Raw genomic sequence first — 19,347 nt, forward strand, 5'->3', positions numbered from 1 at the left:
CCTAAAGCAAAGACAGAGTGCACTTGTTCAATCACTAGGGCTTTTTCTGCAGATCAGGAAACCAGAGCTACAGACTGCTTATACATCTCTACTTGTGACCCAAATGCTTCTGTGCCCAGCAACTTTTTTTTTTTTCCAGAGGACCTAGGGGCTGGTGGGGCCTGCTCAGCAACTGCCAGAGCCAGCACAAGGATGCCCTGTAAGCACAGTGAGGTTAACAGTGAACTTGAACACCCTTTTAGCATGAGGTGCACAGTGTGAAAGTCTTCTTAGTATTACTTCTTTATATTACTACTCGGTGATGGGGTCAAAGGGAAAGGAGGAAGTTCTTTCCCACGCAATCCTGTGCCTCTTCCCATGTCTTCTCCACACCCAGCTATCAAAAGGTGAAAGGAAGGGGTGTGTTGGCAGCAGAGGAATCCAGTCTCGATGCCTAAGGAAGGAGCCTGTGTTTAAGGCAAAAGCATGCACAGCACACATGCTGTTATCTTCTCTGCTGTTAGGCTCACTAATCCTCTCCAAATAACCCAACACCTAATCCTTCCAAGCAGATCAGACACAGGGTATTGAAATGGATTCATATGTCATTTGTCAGTTCTGCTTATACTCTCCATTGGCTCCAATGTCTGGCAATAAGCCAAATGCCTAGTTAAAACTCTCTGGAATCTCAAGTTTTCACAATCTTTTAGGATTATGGAGCAGCTTAACATTCTCACTGGCATCCATGGGGGAGAAGGATGTCAAAAAGAGACAGCTTCACACCTCCTTAAAGCTCCCTGCCAAACACATTTTTTCTTTAATTGCTCAGCCCTCAACCACACTACAGAGAGCCCAGTGCAAATCAGGAGAAATAAAAAAAAATCACCTCATGCCCATTAGCTTGCAAACTGAAAGGTGAGAGTTACTTGTGCACTGTCCTCTCTTCAGAAGCTGCTTATACCTGTAAGGCTTACACAATACAAGCTGCCTTAAATGAAGAAGTGGATAACAGAACTAGCTGATTTTACAGTATCAAAGCAAGTCTCCAGTACCAAGGAATCCTCCCTGATCTGCTACAAGGATGCTACAGTAAGCTTGTGCCGCCCCAACACCAGGGATGTTAGTACAGACCAAGATCTGTCTCAAATAATCCAGAGGAAATCGCAAGAAAAAATATTAAACAAAAGAAGACCAGTCCCAACCACATTTAAAACCAGACAGGAACTCCAAAATACCACCCAGGAATATGGAGGGATGTGTGTGCCTCAAGATGACACGAGCACAATTCCATTTACCTGATTGTGCCTCTTGTTTCTTTGGTGTCAAGTGCTCCTTTAAGAGATTATAGACTTTTTCTAATCTGAAAGATAAAATATATAAGGGCAGTTTCAGTTATTATGCCTGCATGCAGCCATACCAGCTTTAGCCAATAGCTAGAACAATCAATTTCTCCAGGGAGCCGAGGAACAGGAATGACTTGAATGATGCAGTGACAGCCCTGTCACAGCACTGCCCGCGGATTGTGAGGGGGAAACCTTCAAGGCAATAAAGATCAAATTATCTGCCAACATTTACGGAAACTTTGTACTAGATAGTTCTCTGTTTTTAGTTTATTCCCCCAAATAAAACAAGTCATTTACTTGGCCTGAATGCCCATCCACAGCATATGTTGCCTCTGGACTATATCTGGATGCTTCTTAACAAAGTCTTCATCATAAGGCAGCATAAACTCCCAACCTTTGTTTATTCTTGCCACAGACATGTGCTCTAGGAAGTCTTTCACATCTTCTGGGCAAAGCTAAAAGAAAAAGAAAAAGCATAAATAATCTGGAAGTCAATTTACATAGGACATACGCAGCAATACAGCATATACTGGGAACATGGGCACTGTTCCATGAGACAGGAAGAGTTGGGCTGGTGTGGTATATATGGGGCACCTCCATGAAGACACACCCAGCTAAGTCAGAGATACTCATCCTTCTCTGCAGCACCAACACTTTCACACAACATTAAAAGCACAGGACTTCAGAGAGCAGTGGTGATTAATCACTTGAGAGTCAAATAGCTCACGGCATGCTTCATGAAGAAAAGGGAGTTTCCAAACTGAGATGAAAAGACTCTGTTGTGAAGAGAAGCATACTCTACAGCGCTAGTCTTATTTTAGAGCTGCAGGTCAGACACGCTTTTAGGCAGCACTGGATCTTACATTTCAAGAACAGACTGTGCATAAAATGACTCGTGTTTTACCATTTTACTGCATTTTAAAGAATTAATTTTTTGTCCTCTTAAACTTAATGTTTCTCATGCCTTTGTCAATTTTAGCAGAATACTCAGGTGCCTGAACTGCTTTAAAGCACTTATTCAATATTGACAAACTGGCAAATGCCAACAGAAGAGCTGTTCTTTTGCAACACATTGAAAGCGGAGTAGCTAGCATGGACTGCACAAGCACTCATCCACCTTGGTGCATAATCAGCCAGCTTAATTCAAAGCGTGTCCAGCTTTCCACTGAAACACGAGGGGAGAGAAGACAAGATGCATTCCAGTGGCTCAGCTACAAGGCCAGTCACATCCTGTGGAGCTGTGGTAACTGTGGGAGCTGCCTGAAATGTTTTTAAAAAGAGTATGTATCTACACCTGTCGCAAAATGAAGGCATACCCGGTGAGCAACACTGCCGATCAGCTGTAATGCAGATGCTGTGAACCTGAGATTAGGCTCACAGTAGCATCCACTATTGACCTACAGAAAATGCCCAACATATATGGTCAATGTCTGATTTTGGAAGGAAAAAAATCACTCACTTTTGTAACTGCTGCCACTTCCTTTCTCACCACCCAGCGGTCCTGCGTGAACTTCCACATCTAGGAAGGGAACAGAGGAGAAAAACCTAGTAACTCTATTTAGCAGTTGCTTTACTGAAGTTGCAGTAATGACCCTGTTCAATGATGTTATCAGAAAAATGGAAACCCCATTCCTTTTAAGAATGTGAAGTAGGCAATTCTTGGTCCGTTAGTGGGAAAACACTTTCTGGCCTCTTCCGCCCTCAAACAGCCATGAACACAGGATCAAAAGCTGAGAGTCTATGGCTTCCCTTCATTAACCTGTGACTACAAAAGGTGTGAAGAATCATCTTGAACTCAAACTCCCTTTATCTTCCAAAAAAAACATAAAAGAGGCACTGTAGTGATGCTGGGAATCCAGAAGTCACACCTGAGGCTCAGCTTCTCACACATTGCATCATTAACCTGAAGAAATTCTTCATCCACTTCTGTTAACATGGGGCTGTAGGGGCTGATGACTGTTGCCTTTCTGCAGCACAGACCCCTAGAAAGTGCCTGTTCCCTTCTTCAGCACACATCACAGTCACTCACAGCTATGGCAAGCTGGCCTGTCATCACCTCGCGTACTTGTTCCCAGCCAAGAAAAGCAAGGTGCTCTGCAGGGCGGCTCCTAAGGGCTAACATCCTGAGAGGCAGCTGCTGAGAGGAGGCTAACAGGTTGCATGAGGACTTCGGCAGAACACTCTCTGAACACAACCTTTGATCTCTTCCTGTCTCCATTTAAACAGACTACAACTTCTTTTAGTCTGTGTGTATTAATAATGCTGTGAAGAATTCAAAATCTCATTATTGCCAATTTCTTCCTGCCCTATGACATCACCTATACATCTGTCTCTCTGACTCAACTTCTCGCTGCCCACAAACACACAAAACCACCACGCTCACTTTAGGGCACAGGGCATTTCTGTTTTGAAGCACAATAAGCTGCTCTCCAGATGAAGCAGATCTATCAGCTCTCATTGCACACAACTCTGGAACAGTCATTTTTCATTAGGCCTTTTATCCTCAACTAATGCCAACGGTTCTCACGTCCTCTGATTTTATTATGTGTGAATCTGAGCTAAAAACAAGCTTTCAGAAAAGACAAATTACTTTTCCTCCTCCCCAAAGTACAGTATGGAACAGGTGGACACTGAGTGTCACTACTGCCCATAAATAGTTTTTAACCTTATTAATTCACACAAATACACAGAGGAAAATAAAGTTCACTTTTTAAGCTGGAACACATTATCTCAACAGATGCAATACAGTATTAAATACTATTTCTGAGCCTTATGAACGACATTTCACTTTATCTGAAAGCCAAAAATACCAATGCTTTCTATTTTCTAACACTTTAACCTTTTCCCTGTTGCAGAGCTAATCAGCAAATTATTTACCTTTAAGACCAACACAGATTCATTTCTTATGCAAGGTGTATCTGACATAACTCATACGAAAACAATTTATCTGTACATCTTAATTGCTAAAATACTACTGCTTACTTAACTAAGCATAATAATTTCTTGTCCCTAGAACTTTACGCACGACATCACCTAATCTGCTGTGTCCTAAAGACTTATGTCACTGGGTGACACCTGAATCCAGGTCTCCATATGGCAGTGTCTCGGGCAGACATCAAGACACAAAAAGTCAGTTTCAATCACCATCAGTTTCATCTAACGCTAGTACTGTAATATGCTTAAAGTCTCTCGCACAGCCTGCTCCTGTGCAGAGCTACTTCTCATAAACAAACTGCAAACAAGGGGAACAGTCAGGTCTGACCGAAAAAAAAGTGAGAGCAATGCACTCGTCAGCTTCTTTGATGGGGTGAAAGCCATAAACTGAATATGAACTTAGGAACCACTTAGGAACTTAATTCTTTCCATGGTTAGTGAAAATAAACACAATGCAGAGGTTGTTCCTCTTTGCTGTGGTTACGTGTGTGTTTACAAGACCTGTATTCATCTCAACTTCCATATGCAGCTACTGCTCACAAAAGGTGCCTGGGAACAAAGTCCTTTCACTGATTAGCAGCTCTGGAGAATAAAGTCCTTTTTAAAGACCAACTGCATGCTCAGAGAGCACAAGGCTTACCCACACTGCCCTCCCGAGACCTCACAGTCCTGAGCCCACGAAAATGTATCTGGAGAAACAAACACTTTATTATCCTACTCTGGCTTTTCTCTAAGTCCTGCATCACGGGGCCTACGTGATAGTGGCTCTACAGCACATATGAGAAAGGGATGAATACTGTTAATGACAGATGATCTGATCCTGCCAGCCAGCCACAATGTCAACCGACATCAACACTCCCATAACTGACTTGTTACAACACTTTTCAGGATTAAAGTACAAATACGTTATTTGGAAAAACCACCTTATTGCAGTAGAGCAGCAGAGTTTTGCAATGCTGTGGCCTCTCAGGCAAACTTTACCTGTGCTTTCCCTTAAAAACAACAAACACTTTTATACTTACAACAAAGTCTCTCCCTCTACAGAGCACTTCTGCAGGGACTCCACTATGTGGACTAGAAGTATCTTTTGGGTAGAGAACATCACTGTTAATTGAAAAGGAACACAGATTAGTTACTAGGTACTCAGAAAAACAGCATTGGTTAAGATGAACATAACAAACATGTCCTCCCTGTTCTGCAGTTAAATTATACCTGCATCCAAAGCACAGTTTTCATTAAAGGAATTAATATTTGTATAATTACCCCACTGCAATTACACTAGTGCAAAAAGGCTTACACCAGCAAAGCACAGCCTTGGGGCTAGCAGATGCGTGCAACACAGGTACACGCTCTGCTTTGTTCTTGCAAAGCCCATCCTCCCTTGGATCAGTGTAAACAAGACCAGAAGGATCCTAAGAAACGCTTAGGCTAACCTGGTACGCAGCCTTGAAGGCAGCATTTAGCCAAAATGCTGATGCATGGGAATAAGGTGTTTTAATTTCCCTTCCCAGCAATCAAGAGCTTAAGAGAACAGTACTAGAAAATGCCATGTTTGAACCAAACAGCCCTGAGACCAACACCACGCTGCACCCTCGTCTGCTTGCAAGACCAACTGATGAGACTTGTTAGCACAGTTTCCAAAGCCTCAAGGCAACCCAGGTTCACAATCTTGATCCTACCAAAGAAATGGGTCCCCTCTCCATTTAAACTCTGCTGTGTGCACGTGCTCCTCTGCCCAACTATCCCAAACATGCCACCTTTACTATAAATATACACATCCTCCTTGCACTGCTTGCAAATAATTGGGTATAAACCAAAAGCAATCTGAATACTAATGTACTGCCTTTTAACTTGCTTCCAGCTTCCTTCTGGAATGGCAGGAGGGACAGCAAGAGCTGCTGTAAAAACTTTTCACATTGCCAGTACAGGTCTCTCTCACGACAGCTGATCCACAGCCTGCTAACAGACTTGCACTGGTAGCTGGTGCCGTTCGTCTTAACAGAGAGAGCTATTCCAGAGACTGTAATTCTCCACATGCAGTGCTCCACCCAGGTAAAAAAATAAATTAAAAAATCATACTGCACTTTACACTTCAATTCCCAGTGGCATGCTTCATCCCAATAAACAAGAGGATGATACCAAATCCATTTCATGCAGCACACGCAGTACATCAGGCTTGATTTGTTAAGCAGGTAGTGTCATCCAGAGGGTAGCTTTCAGCTAACAAGAGCAGCATCCGCGGACGAACAGCAAGGTGACCGCACAAAGATCTTTCTTTGACTGAATATAGCTAAGAAATACTATAGCTGACACTGGATTCATTTTCTCTGTTTACACTTGACACTAACCTCTGGAAGAATTCAGGACAGTCCTCTCACAAAAGAGCATGAATAAAGACATGCCAAAAACCTGACATAACTCAAAAATACAGATTACATCTCAGCCATAATTTTAGCTGGGGCAGGTACTAAGCCATTATACTTTGACATCAACCCTTTGAATTTTGAATATCTGACTGCACTAAAAAGCATCAAACATTAAATCAAGATTTTACAGCACTGTGAGTTAAGAACATGGCTACTCTGAGAAACAAGGAAGATGAGTATATAAAATCCATTGTTCTGATCCCTTCCTTAAAGCAGAAACCCATATCCCAGAAACAAAGACAAGCCGTACCTCTTCACCACCCAGTTTCCCTGGACCAGCATTGCCACCTGCTGTATACAGCGGAGAACTGCCGTGGAGTCAGTGCCAGAGCCCAGCAAACTCATCAGATTTGCAAATGGCATGACCTTCACTGAAAGGCAAAGTACACACCACATTAAGAGCTTCTTCAATGCACGTAATACAGACATAGATTTATAAATCTAGGATACTATGACTTATATTACAGTTCTTGGTCTAAGGAAATAAAAACAATCAACTAAGTTCTACTATGCCCCCCTCTGCACTATAGTTATCACCTGTTCTAAAAACACCTGCTGCTGTTGCATTGAAGTTGATTAGCTTAACTGGTCCCAAATTAAAATAAAAATATCTACACTTTCAGTATTATTTGGAAACAGAGATACCTGAAAAGACAGGAAGCTCCTGAGGGAAAGACCTCAGGCTTTGTTCTCATCAGACAGTACATCTGAAGAGACAAAATAAAATTCCCAGATGACGCTCAAAGTGTGTATTATGGAAAACTTTTCAGAAAATGCCAAAGTGCAGCTTTCTGCATTAACCTTCAACTTATGATTCATGCTCAGACCCCACATTTCAAGAAATACCTGCTGAAATCAACGCATGCAGAAATCTACTATCAGATTAGAAATTATTCTAAGATTAAATTCACTGCAAACATACGGGTGAGCAGTCAGAGCTGTTTATGCTCTTCTCTGCACAGCAGGTCTTCTTAGGGAAAGGCTGAGGTCTTGGATTTTTCATAGAATCAGAGAGCTAGACATAGACAGACTGCCTGGTGGGGTGACAAAACTGGTACAACTAGGAAAGGTACCTTATCTGAGGCAATTAAAGTCACAAAGTGCAAAATCTACAAACCATTCTTCATCAGGATCTTAATCTGATCAGCAAGGGGTAAAGTTCTCAGCTGGGCCATAGAAAGCACATTGCTTGGAGCCACTGGTTTGTCACTGCAGATAAACAAGCAGATTTGCAGCCCATGAGAAAGAGCATCCAGCCAATACAGACTTTGAACATTCTGTATAAACACTTACTTCTCTTCCTCTATGCTTGGAGGCATCAGCATCATTAAATATTCACTAGAAGAAAAGAAAACACTTCCTTAAAATGTTTGTCTGGGGACTTCCCAGGTTTAAATGCAGTTATTTCTTGCTTAGAGCAATCCTACGTGTCAGAATCTACAGAACAAACGCTAGGCTGAAAAGAGCTCTCCCACTTTCCCATCCTCCTCTGCCAATTCAGTTCTAGTAAAAGCTCCCCAAAGAGAAGGTATCAAAGTCAGAACATCAGCATTTCTGTACAGAAGAGGTGTCCAAACAGAGGAATTGCAAGAGTAAACAGATTAAACACAGGTGCTCTGACACAGCAGTAAGAGGGGTCATGTGAAGTCCTGTAGACAGAGAGAACCCGGCCAGCAACAGGCAAGAAGTTTTTTCCACCAACGTTATTACTAGTGTCTTTGAGGAAAGAATCAGACCCAGAAGACTTCTTAGTAAGAGCACCTAGCACTGCTCCACTGAGACGTTCGAAAACACATCCACACCATTAAACAGAGAGCCCTGCTCCTTCCCTTTTACTCAGGCCATGGCTGTATTGGATTAGAGGCATTAGCCCTGACTGCATCATAGGAAGATTCCTGCACAGTTGCAGTCACCAAGAAACGAAATCAACCCAGTTTCAGGTAGTTTCAGGTGACTCTCAAAAATCAAAAAAGTAAGTTTTATAAGATTTGCTAATAATGTGCAAGACACTACAATCCCAAGGGAAAACAACTAGGTTTGATCTCAGAGTACAAGGAAACAAAGAAAGCAAACTTGAATAAGTTGAAGGCTAGTTTGTTTCTCTATTTTGTAAACAATTCTACTTTTATCATGCATAGAATTATCAAAGGCAGACTTTTAAAGAATATACCTGCTTATTACTTTGAAAACAATCACAACAAATTGCTGAAATTTATGTAGGAAACCATCAAACCATTACCTGGGAGATTTAATTAATTCCGTGTTTTCAGCAAGGCCATGACCTTGACTAAATAAATACTGGCGCTCGTGTTCAGAACGGCTATCCTGGAGTATAGAAATAAACAGGAGTCACTTCCACATACTGAAAACATAGAAAATGCCAGAGAGCTGGATTCCTCATTCCAAACTATGGCCACCCTGTCATTACTGCACCATTCAAGCGTTCCACCTCACTAACTGATGTTCTGCTTTCACTTCCTTGAGCAACGCTTACATGATGTGGGGACATTTGTGTTGCTATGACTTCGAAATCTCCTGACAGACCTGCATGTGGGTCAGATAACCAGGATTTCTGACACTCAGCTGACTGGGTTCCACAAGATTTTCATAATCCAAGACCTGATTGACTCTTGCACTCAGATATCCCCTTATTTTCGTCCACTTTTCAACTTTAAACTTTTTCCAGCATGCAGATGTCAAGCATTATCCAGCAGAGGAGGTACAGAGCACTGCAGGGTCTGTTCAAGTATTCAGACCTACTTTCTTCATTATATTTTGATGATTCCCTGATTCCCATGGGCCTAGATTTAAAAACAGTCCTAGACTTGGCTGAGCCTTCAGGCCCAGGCAGCCTCCTCGGCAGCCAGCACACACCTACCTTCAAGCCATAATAATGTAGATGAACCCAGTGCTCTTCTGCCTGTCTCTTCTGCAGGAACTCATAGGACTGAACACGTCGTTGACGAGCTTGTTCGGTCTCAGGGCGGGAGAATCGTACCTAAAAGATCTGAGCATCATTAAATACAGCCCCCAAACCCTTGAAACAAAACACTTGTGTTATTTATCTGGTACTTAAGAGCTTGGGGCCCTAGCTCACAGAAATCACCCTTTGCTGTCAGTGCCATCTTTGTGCTTGTGCATCAAGGGCAAGTTCATCTTGCTTCCCCCTTCCCAAGGCCAGGATCACCAGGACTAGCTGAGGTTTCCTGTCCTTTGTTTTGGGTGTGAACGGTCATGCTTTCATGTGAACCATTGCCTGAACTATGATGAAAAGGAAATTTGGACGTACAGTAATTTGCTTAACATCGTCTTCAGCTTCATCCTGGGACGAATCACCACCTGCCAAAAAATACAAAAGAATAAATGCATGACTGCAGTAAAAAGGGCAAAGCCCATCTCTACCTCTGTGGGAGCCATGCAGGAAGACAGCAGTACGAGGAACCCATGGGTTCAAAGCCAGCCCGCCAAACTACACAATGTGTGACAGCACCACGCTGCTCCTAGGATAGCAAACACTGCTCCCAGTTGCGGTGCAACTTTCCATTAGTGGTGATGAAACCCTCCCCACTGCTGCCCTCTGACACTACCCCACCACCTCCCATCCCTCTGCCAATCCCCCACACTGTGACCACAAAAGCATTTATGCAGCTACAGTCAAAGTAAGATCAGTGAAACAATCTGCGAGATGGCCTTAACACCAGTATGTTGTTAAAATAAACACCTTCAGAATATAATGACTCTTACCATTAAAATTATAGAGAACTTGTATCTCACCTCCCAAAAGAAAACACAAGACCATTTACCTTCATTAGCAGCTTCTCTTTCTCGGTGTTTCGCATCAGCCTTGTCCAAGTAGGTGAAGCTTGGCCTCAGCTGAAGAATTCCATGTAGTGGAGTCAGGTGAAGTTCACCTGAAAAAGAGAATTAACATTGGTTAAAATAGTTTTTTTTCCACTGCACAAGGACAGCACTTTTCATTATTTCCCTATCTCTGTAAAGGCATAGCTTCAATTTAACATAAATATTTAATCCAGTAATACATAAAAAGGAATTGAATTGAAAAATTCATCCAATGCTCAGCATTTCATAAAAGTATGGAATACTAACACCTATTTCTGTAACTTTCCTTTTTGTGTTGAAAACAGATCTTGCAGAGAGTCACGTTCTGGCTCAGACCTGACCTATAGTTCAGGAGCCTCCTACCAAAATAGTCACCACTGAAGACAATTTTTGTCTTTTCAACTCAGATGATCATCAGATCAAAACTCTGTGATGGCATTAGAAGACAAGACAGGGGCAAAACGTCTCAAACAGGAAAGTGAGACAGATACAATTAGATGGAGATAGTAATATAAAAAACAATTTCGAATTTTTGCTACAGACATGTAGCATTTCAGGCCACAGGAGCTGCTAAGATCCCGGACGCATCCACAAACCCACAGTGTTCTTATATTTTCAATTTTGTTAGACCTTCTCAAGGACTCTGGGAATGTTTATAAGGAAAATTTTTCCTTTCTTTAAAGACACACCCATCAACTAAAATCCAGGCTGAAAAAAAAGAATAAGCAGGTCTTACTTTAGCCCTGAAATGAGCATGCTTCACTGATAAAAGGGGTAAGCAAAAGCAGCTTACCTTTTTTGTAAACAGCAGCTGCATAGCGAGAAACATTACTCGCAGCTTGCGAAGAACAGAAAGTTTGCTTGTCCATCAGTTTCCTGCAGACAGATGAATGCTGTGAGGTTGTATTCTAGAGGCAACGTGGCATACAGATGTTAAAGGTCTGAAATCGCCAATTCTCAAAATGGAATATCAACAACTGCAGCAAATACATATACTCATTTTTCCATTTGCAATTCAGAATTCACGAAGTATACCAAAAAATGCAGGTTACTTCCAATAATGCTTGCTATACAGGTGTCCAAAGCACCCTCCAATACTGTACAGCCACTTGCTTGCACCTTTGCCTGAAGCCCTGGTAGACATACATTCATCTGTGCTCACCACAAAAAGGAAATGAAGATAAAGAGGACACCTACGAGGAATAGGTACTCGTTTCATCTGTACATGTGCCATCTACATTGAGAGCAATCTGTTCTCCTTTGCTGCGACAGTAGTTAGGATTCAAAGTATCAATGGCCATTTCAAGCTCAACCTAAATATGAAAGGAAAGACAGCTAATCACCGTGACAGCACCCCAAACATACCAATTACAATTCAGTCCCACACTTGCTAACATTTCCAGAGATTTACAGCAAATTTAAGTACATAAACACCATCAGTCAAATCCACAGGGCAAACCTGATGCACGAAGTTGAGCGCATATATGTGGTTTTGTAGGACAGGGCCATTTTAACAACAAGCTAGAGGTTATTGTAAATAATCTCATGTAAATGAATGGGAGCAGAGATATGATTAGCCAGCCTTGAAATACACCTTCACTTTGTTGGATACCCTCCAGTACATTATCAGTTTGGTTTACTTATTAGTACAGATCAAGCGCACAAGCAGTATCCTTCAAACCTCCCCATCACTGAGGATCCATTCAGAATCTTTCAAACTTAAGGTATGTTTCCTCCTAGTCTATGTACCAAGCAACACAAAGTAACTGTCCTCTTCAGAGGCAAAGGCCTCAATTCTGCTAAGTCTGAGACTGCAGCATTTACCATCGACTTCAGAGTTATTACTGATTTACACTAGTCAAAACACAGGAAAAAATTCCAAGCTTTTAGTTACAAGGAGAATGCCACTTCAAACTTTAAACTTCAGAGAAGTGTTCAAAATCAAGCATTTCCTGCGTAGCATTTCTCTTTACATACTCTAACATTACAACATACATTCTTCCTTCGGGTGTGCCAAAGTTCTTCTGAATTCGTACATCACAGCTACTGCCTTATTTTTTCTTCCCCTTTATGTTACTTGTAAAATGAACTTTACAAGTCCCTGGGCAAGACGGCAGATTTACAAGTCTGCACAGGGCTTACAATGCAAATGTTTGCTTATTTTAATAGAAGACTTCCTGAACACAACATGCATCCTACCTCCAAAGTTCACAAGGACACTTTCCTTAACCATTTCCCAGAACAAAATTCTAATATCACAGACATCTATTTCTGCATTTTTTAAATAAGACGTTTTACAATGATGCCTACAGCTTTGGGATACATTTGCAAACAAGCGCAATCACTCTACCTTTGGCTATACCTTCACTACCTGTAGAACCCCAGCGATTCCAAAAGGACTGCTGCTGATCCACAGCCAGGCAAGAGAGAAATCAAGTCCCCTCACTGACACTGAAAGACAGAGCGTGCCTCCAAAGGTCAATCCTTTTCTGAGTATTGTAAAGACCTTTTAAATCAAGCTGTATCAGTACAAGCACCTACAGACTAAATTAACATTAGTAACTACATTTCCCTAAGTGACTCTATTTTTGATTAAGAGTGGCTTTTCCATCGTGACTTCAATTCCTCTCTTCATAAACTACTTATTCTAAACTCTACTTTAGAGACACAACAAAAGACTCCCTCACACCTCTAAGCACAGAGATCTGGTCCTGCAAGTAGCTGTATAGTTGTAACATCTTAATAGCACAGTGTACTTTTCTTAAGTATATTTTGTACAACATAAACCAACTTTCACAGAATGGACTCAAATGACGACCAACCTTTTGCTGCTTCGGTTTTATCTTCGCTGATAAATGTGTAACATCATCGTACGTCATGGAAGCTGGACGAATAGGATACTGGAAAACAAATCCATTTCATAAACCTCTTTGTTTAAAGATCAAAGAATTTCACAGAAATTAGTTCCATCTTCCCTGTCCCCTCACATGTAGATCCACTTGTCAGAGAGATACAAGATATTAAGAAGTTACTTGACTTCTTTGTGAGTCACTAAAGGACTTGGGAGCACGACCTAGAAAGCCTGCTGCTTTCCTCCCACTCCTCTGCTTCTGTCATTATACAACCCCATTCCTGCCCCTCATATGCCCCAGTAAACTGCAACACTGGAAAATGGTACCACTTATTAGTCCAGCTGGAAAAGATAGTATTAGAAGCAATTAAAGCTCCACCCCTGAGCCTTAATTCCATGGACAGTTATTAGCTAAGAGTAAAATACTTGTGGGTTTACACAAGTAGTGTTAACTTAAAGGACGTGGGCCACACGTAGCTAGTCAGGACACCAGACCCTGGTTTAGCCACACAGATGTCTCCTGAGCCGTCTGGGAATGCTGAGAGGACAGCACGTTATCCAAAAGGAATCTTTGAGCCAGAGCAGCCTCCTGCTCAGAGCTGCCACTTCTTCAGAACACCCAGAGGCCCCATCACTAACCACTGAACAACATCCTGATGTGGAACAACTGTGGGGAGCCCTGAGCAAGGCTGCAGGGCCTGGTGCCGCACGCCGGGTCTGGCTGTCCCCAGCCGTGCGTGGCCAGCACAGGTCAGGCAGAGGATCTACGCAGAAGGCAGTGGGCACCGCTGGTTTATAATGAACATTCAAAAGACTTCTCATTTTGCAGATGGGAAAAGTGAATTGCAAGGATAAAATTATTAGAGAAATTCAGTGGCAGAATGGAAAACAGACCTCGACCTTCCTAACGTATTTCCACCTTCAAACACATTCGTTTTATCTCCACAATGTAAGAGGGCTCTTCTGACGACCCTCATTGATTTATGACTACTGATGATATTTTAAATAGGGCTGATCCTAAAAAAAATGGGGTTTTAGTAGAGATGGCAGAAATTAGTGATGACAGAAGATGGCTAAGAGGCTGCATATTTATCCAAACCACAATAAAAAGACATCATCTACTAAAAGCACTCCCTTAGCGTGGTTAAAGGGAGCGATTTAATGACAAGTCTGTGCCATAAATGACCACTCTTCTCCTGGCAATGACTTAATACTAAATATTTCAACTGACTGAGAACCAAACATGCTTGCCTATATCCAAGATCTTGGCAGTCCAAAGCAGTATGGAAAGCTACTGCTCTTTGAATTTAGTTTAAACAATCACTGCATAAAGTTAACTGAAATACCTGAAACAGATACAGTTTCTCCAGTAGACTTCTGGCCAGGAAGACATCAATCTAAAAAGCAAAACAAACAACTTTTATCAGATGCCAGCTGTACTTGGTGAAGCCTCATATAAAAGTACAAAGCCCAGAGCCCAAATATTGACAATTTTAGCTTTTAATCAGAAACTCTTAACATAAAACACATTAATGACTCTCTTGTCAAAGGTCTCCTCTCTGCTGATTCTGACATGAAATTCTGCAAATGGTCTTTATAAAAAAACAAACCAAAAAACCCCACTATGATGAAGCAGCAGACAGTGGTCTAGCTGGTTTTTTTTTCTCTTTGCGGAAATCTGGCAAACAAATCTGAGATGCAAGAGGAAAATTTTTTTCGGAGGGGCTGAAGTGAATCTGTTATCACAACTACACAAAAAGGATGAAGTTCTCTCTTTGGCACTATGACTGAAAGGTAACTTCATTACCAGCATTATGTCATAAAATCTTTCTAAATCAAGCAAGAGACACCCACATCCCAAATCTGGTTCAATATTAGCATTTTGCCACCAGCACAGAAAATCCACAGATGTTTCATGAATATCACATATGGAAGCTGCCATTTTAGATACCTTTACATATACTCCTGACAATTCTCACTCCTTCCCTCACGGCTTGCCCTTCCTGGTACTTCTGGTGTGTAAATTCAGACATAAAGTAAACAGGACACTGTGGCTACTCTTTGGGACACAGCAGTCCTTTGAAGAAGTCCACAATCAGAACACAGCTGCTCGTTTTAGCAGAAGGCATGAAACATTTCAGCTTCATATTAACAGATATTAACTGAACAAAGTAATTAAAATTTTTTACAGCTCTTAGAAACATGGAACACATGGAAGTACAGTGGCAGAAGCAAGTTCCCCACCTCTGTTCCTCTTCTGACATGGAAGGATTACATAGGGTGAAAAACCTGAGCTGAATCTGTCAACATGGACATCACTATTTTGGAAAAATAGATACCATGAGCCACATACTTGGTCCACATAACATACTTTGTTGTGCAGAACAAGTCATTGGTTACAAAAAAACCACTGACTTCGATGAGAGACTGTTTCAGCAATGTAAGAACAATGGGAACTATAATAATAATAAAGCAGCTCATGTACAATCACAACTGCCACAACACACTTTTACCTCTTGTATAATTGGATCATCTTCTTCATTTGCCATGCTAGGACACAAAAAGCTTTTCCTTGGCTTATTCCTTGGCACAACCTGAAAGAAAACAGAAATATCATATGAGTCATTACCTTTGTGCCACGTAACACATGTAGCCTAGAGTATTTGTTCAAGTTAACTTGGTTCCTTTCAGTGGTAATCTGCTTAGTCTGGTTTTTGAAGGAAAGTATGTTTGCACGGTCAGGTCCCCAATATCGCACAATCTTGACCAACTGCCACCAAACTTAAGAGACATACAAATGGCTCAAAACAAGGTAAGTTCTTGTAACTTTCCTGAAAGCCAGCAGTTATATAAGAAGGAGTGCACTAAATCAGTGCTCTATGAGGGAAAAATGGGCCTTTTGCACATGCATAAAGTTTATCTTTGATATACTGTGTAACTATAACAAACAGGTAGCAATTGGTTTTCTAGCCAGCACATCTAGAGTGCACTGGCTGGTCAATCAGCATGTGTGAGCTCTGAAACCACCACTGCAGTCATCACTGTCACTAAGGGCAGTGCTGTATGGTCCATTAGCTTCTCTTCTCAGAAAAACTCCTTGAAAGCAGATAATGAAGAAAGCTCCTAGCTAGAAAGTCAGGAGAAGGAAAAAACCCACCTGTGTAAAACCTGGGCTTAGGACCAGACAATATTCCCATCTGTGAATGTGCAGACCTTGATTTCACCTACCTGACATGGTGCAGCCTTGCCTCCTGACCTAACAGTCTTCAGACTGTATTGCTAAATGAGAGCTCCAAAATACACTCACTCCCCAGCCTCTTTCGGAGTCCTTTAAAATCATCACAACAAGAGATTTTACTTCATAATAACACCAACTCCAAAAAAAGTAAGACTGATATTAACTGGGGACTGTGTGCTCTGAGCAGAGTCATCATGTTCAATCCAGCGCTGGAGACAGTGCCATGCCTGGTTCAGACCTCTGAATAAAAAATGATCTCTCAGCTAAAGCAACAATAGATTTTTTCGCTGCTGAAATCAAACAAAAGGATTTACAAATTATTTGGGACACGATTGCAAAAATGTTAATTAGTCCAGACCATTTAAGACACTGTTAATCAGCCAGTACCAGTCAAGACAGGCATAAAAAAATAAGGCCTCTCACAAATTGACCAAGGGAAGTTTTAACAACACAGATGATCAGGCAAAAAAATAACATCTGCATTCAGGAACTCTCCCTCACCGCATTTTACTCCTCCATGCCAGCTTGCTTCTTTGCTGGACCTCCTATGGAGGAAGAGAAAGAGGCAGCATCCAGGATCAGCAGGCAACACAGAGGTTGCAAAAGAAGGAAGCCAGCATCCATGCTACATCCAAGACAGGTGTTTTGTTCTTTTCTCCAAATACTCAAGCCACCACACAATTTAAGCAGCTCAGTCTATTTCAACTGACATGCAGGCTCTTTGAAATGTGACAATAATATACACTAGTTAACTAAGAAACCTTTCAGAGAGGCTGCATAGGCATGCTGGATATAAATATTAACATCACTATACGGGCAAACTTCCATTCAGGCAACACCTCTGGTTTATTTACACTGTTTCTGCCACTTCACCTAGAAATATGACTCCATGTTTTTCACTTACAGATTCTCTACTACCAAAAAAGTGCCCCTCTCAGCACTTCTTTATGCACCAGCATATCCCTGGCTCTTCCCACCACACATCTGTATTCGAAAATTTATAATTTAATAATATTTAAGATTCGTATCTGAAATAAATTTGTAGAAATGCAAAACCTCCACAGCAAAAAGTCAGTACCTTAACTACAGGCTGAGGCTGTTACTGCAGAACCACGACTATGTGATACCTAACTGACATCAGAACGTTTTCTGCAATCAGGCACTCAGATCCTCCCAGAAATACAGGCATGAATACGTCCGTTTAAAGAAATGAGATTTGCCAGTTCCAATTTTGCCTTCCCTGCTCGTGTCCCCTGGGTGGCCTGATACAGCAGGCTCATGTAAAGCCAGCCTGACAGCCCTGCATGAAATGGAACAACTGCAGTTTTCATTCAGAACAGAGCTTTTGACCGGAGGATGCCCAAGATGTGTGACAACATGTGGTAACACCCTGAAGGTGGGAGGCTCGGGTGCAAACCCTCCTTCCTTGCCCCGCTGAAAAGGGCTTGACAACCTGAATGCCAAGCATGTACTAGCTTGTTCACAGGGAAAGTTAGTCCACTTTTCAGATGAGAAATTAAGGTTTCCTGGGCTAAGGAGAGAAAGAGAAACTTAGCCTGAAGGAGCTGGTCTCTGATCCCTCATCTAATGCTGCTGATGCAATTATACACGAAATCTCTTTGTGAATCCAGCTGTCAGGAACCAAGGAAAACGGTGTATTACAGAGATTACATATTTTTCTTATTCATTTAAGGATAAAGAATGACTATAGTTCCTTTTATTGGAGTATCAAAATGACAGCTCTATAAATAGGGAGCAGTGTGTCCCAGCACAATTTATAATACTCATGCAGCTTGAAGGAATCTTCTGAATCAGAATGAAGCTTTCACTGAATTCACACAGATGCAATCTATGTCTACAGTTATATATATGCTGGTGTTCATTTCTACGTCTGTCATTATATATATATATATATACGACACCACAAGAGTTAGCAAACACAGTCAGCAGTTTCAAATTTCATTCTGGCAGGGCTGTTTTCTTTTAAAGGGGACTTTCCTTTAAGGTGTGAAGCAAAATATAAGTTATTTGTATAAATCATTACACTTCAGAATAGCCTGCAGGAGGGCAAGAGATATAAATCTAATATCTCCTGCAATATGACCAACGCTATGACCAAAGAAATGGCTCCTGAGTTGCCTATAACATCATCAATTTAGAACCAATGAAGAAAAAAATTGGTTAAAGAATGGTAAATCAGCAATGAAGCAACTGAATCCTCTAAGTTTCAGCTGAGAAGGGCATTTTGATACTATAGCTATCTTTTTTAATTTTTATTACCAAAGACTTTAACATAACTGCAAATCTGCATGCCATCTGACAAACACAGACTTTTAGCCAGGCCTGCAAGAAATGCTCTAGCATTTCACCAATGCCTAAATTTGTCAGTAATAACAGACCTCCAAAGTGCCAACACTGAAACCTGAAATATTCCTCATATACAATTATGTTGTGCAGGAAAGGCCAGGAGCTACTACCCTATCAGTGTCAAAGTATAGATAACCACCAAGCAAAGTGGGGAAAGTGCCATCTCCTGAATCACTACTAAAACTCCCTCTGACATCCGGACTTTCTTCTGTAAGGGTTTCTCAGTCCAGCTCTAGCAGCCATCCTGGCTCAGGGTGGCCCACGGCATACAGTAAAATGGAAGCTACAAAAATAAGCTGAAGCACCTTTCAAACATTTACAAAAATTACAATTCTGGCCCAACCATTTGCTTAATCTGCTCCTTGCTTT

At 41.5% G+C, this 19,347-nt stretch overlaps 1 protein-coding gene across 4 annotated transcripts in view; it reads right to left on the minus strand.

Moving 5' to 3' along the window:
• POLR3E (polymerase (RNA) III (DNA directed) polypeptide E (80kD)) overlaps window positions 1–15,964 on the minus strand; it is a 25,157-nt gene extending 9,193 nt beyond the window's left edge. For 3 of the 4 annotated variants that reach the window (XM_009872212.1, XM_009872215.1, XM_009872213.1), the window contains exons 1-16: window positions 15,887–15,964; window positions 14,720–14,770; window positions 13,345–13,422; window positions 11,720–11,835; window positions 11,316–11,398; window positions 10,486–10,593; window positions 9,972–10,021; window positions 9,561–9,680; window positions 8,922–9,007; window positions 7,976–8,020; window positions 7,800–7,891; window positions 6,933–7,053; window positions 5,279–5,360; window positions 2,782–2,841; window positions 1,620–1,777; window positions 1,275–1,339 (exon numbers count right to left, since the gene is read on the minus strand). In XM_009872212.1, the coding sequence (XP_009870514.1) occupies window positions 1,275–1,339; window positions 1,620–1,777; window positions 2,782–2,841; window positions 5,279–5,360; window positions 6,933–7,053; window positions 7,800–7,891; window positions 7,976–8,020; window positions 8,922–9,007; window positions 9,561–9,680; window positions 9,972–10,021; window positions 10,486–10,593; window positions 11,316–11,398; window positions 11,720–11,835; window positions 13,345–13,422; window positions 14,720–14,770; window positions 15,887–15,922 (1,351 nt within the window). In that variant the 5' untranslated portion in view covers window positions 15,923–15,964. The remainder of the gene's footprint in view (window positions 1–1,274; window positions 1,340–1,619; window positions 1,778–2,781; window positions 2,842–5,278; window positions 5,361–6,932; window positions 7,054–7,799; window positions 7,892–7,975; window positions 8,021–8,921; window positions 9,008–9,560; window positions 9,681–9,971; window positions 10,022–10,485; window positions 10,594–11,315; window positions 11,399–11,719; window positions 11,836–13,344; window positions 13,423–14,719; window positions 14,771–15,886) is intronic. The other variant, XM_009872214.1, reaches the window with a different exon arrangement.
• Between the last annotated feature and the right edge of the window lie 3,383 nt (window positions 15,965–19,347).

The sequence above is a fragment of the Apaloderma vittatum genome, unplaced genomic scaffold (genome assembly GCF_000703405.1).
Source record: "Apaloderma vittatum isolate BGI_N311 unplaced genomic scaffold, ASM70340v1 scaffold23736, whole genome shotgun sequence".
In the NCBI taxonomy this organism is placed as follows: domain Eukaryota; kingdom Metazoa; phylum Chordata; class Aves; order Trogoniformes; family Trogonidae; genus Apaloderma; species Apaloderma vittatum.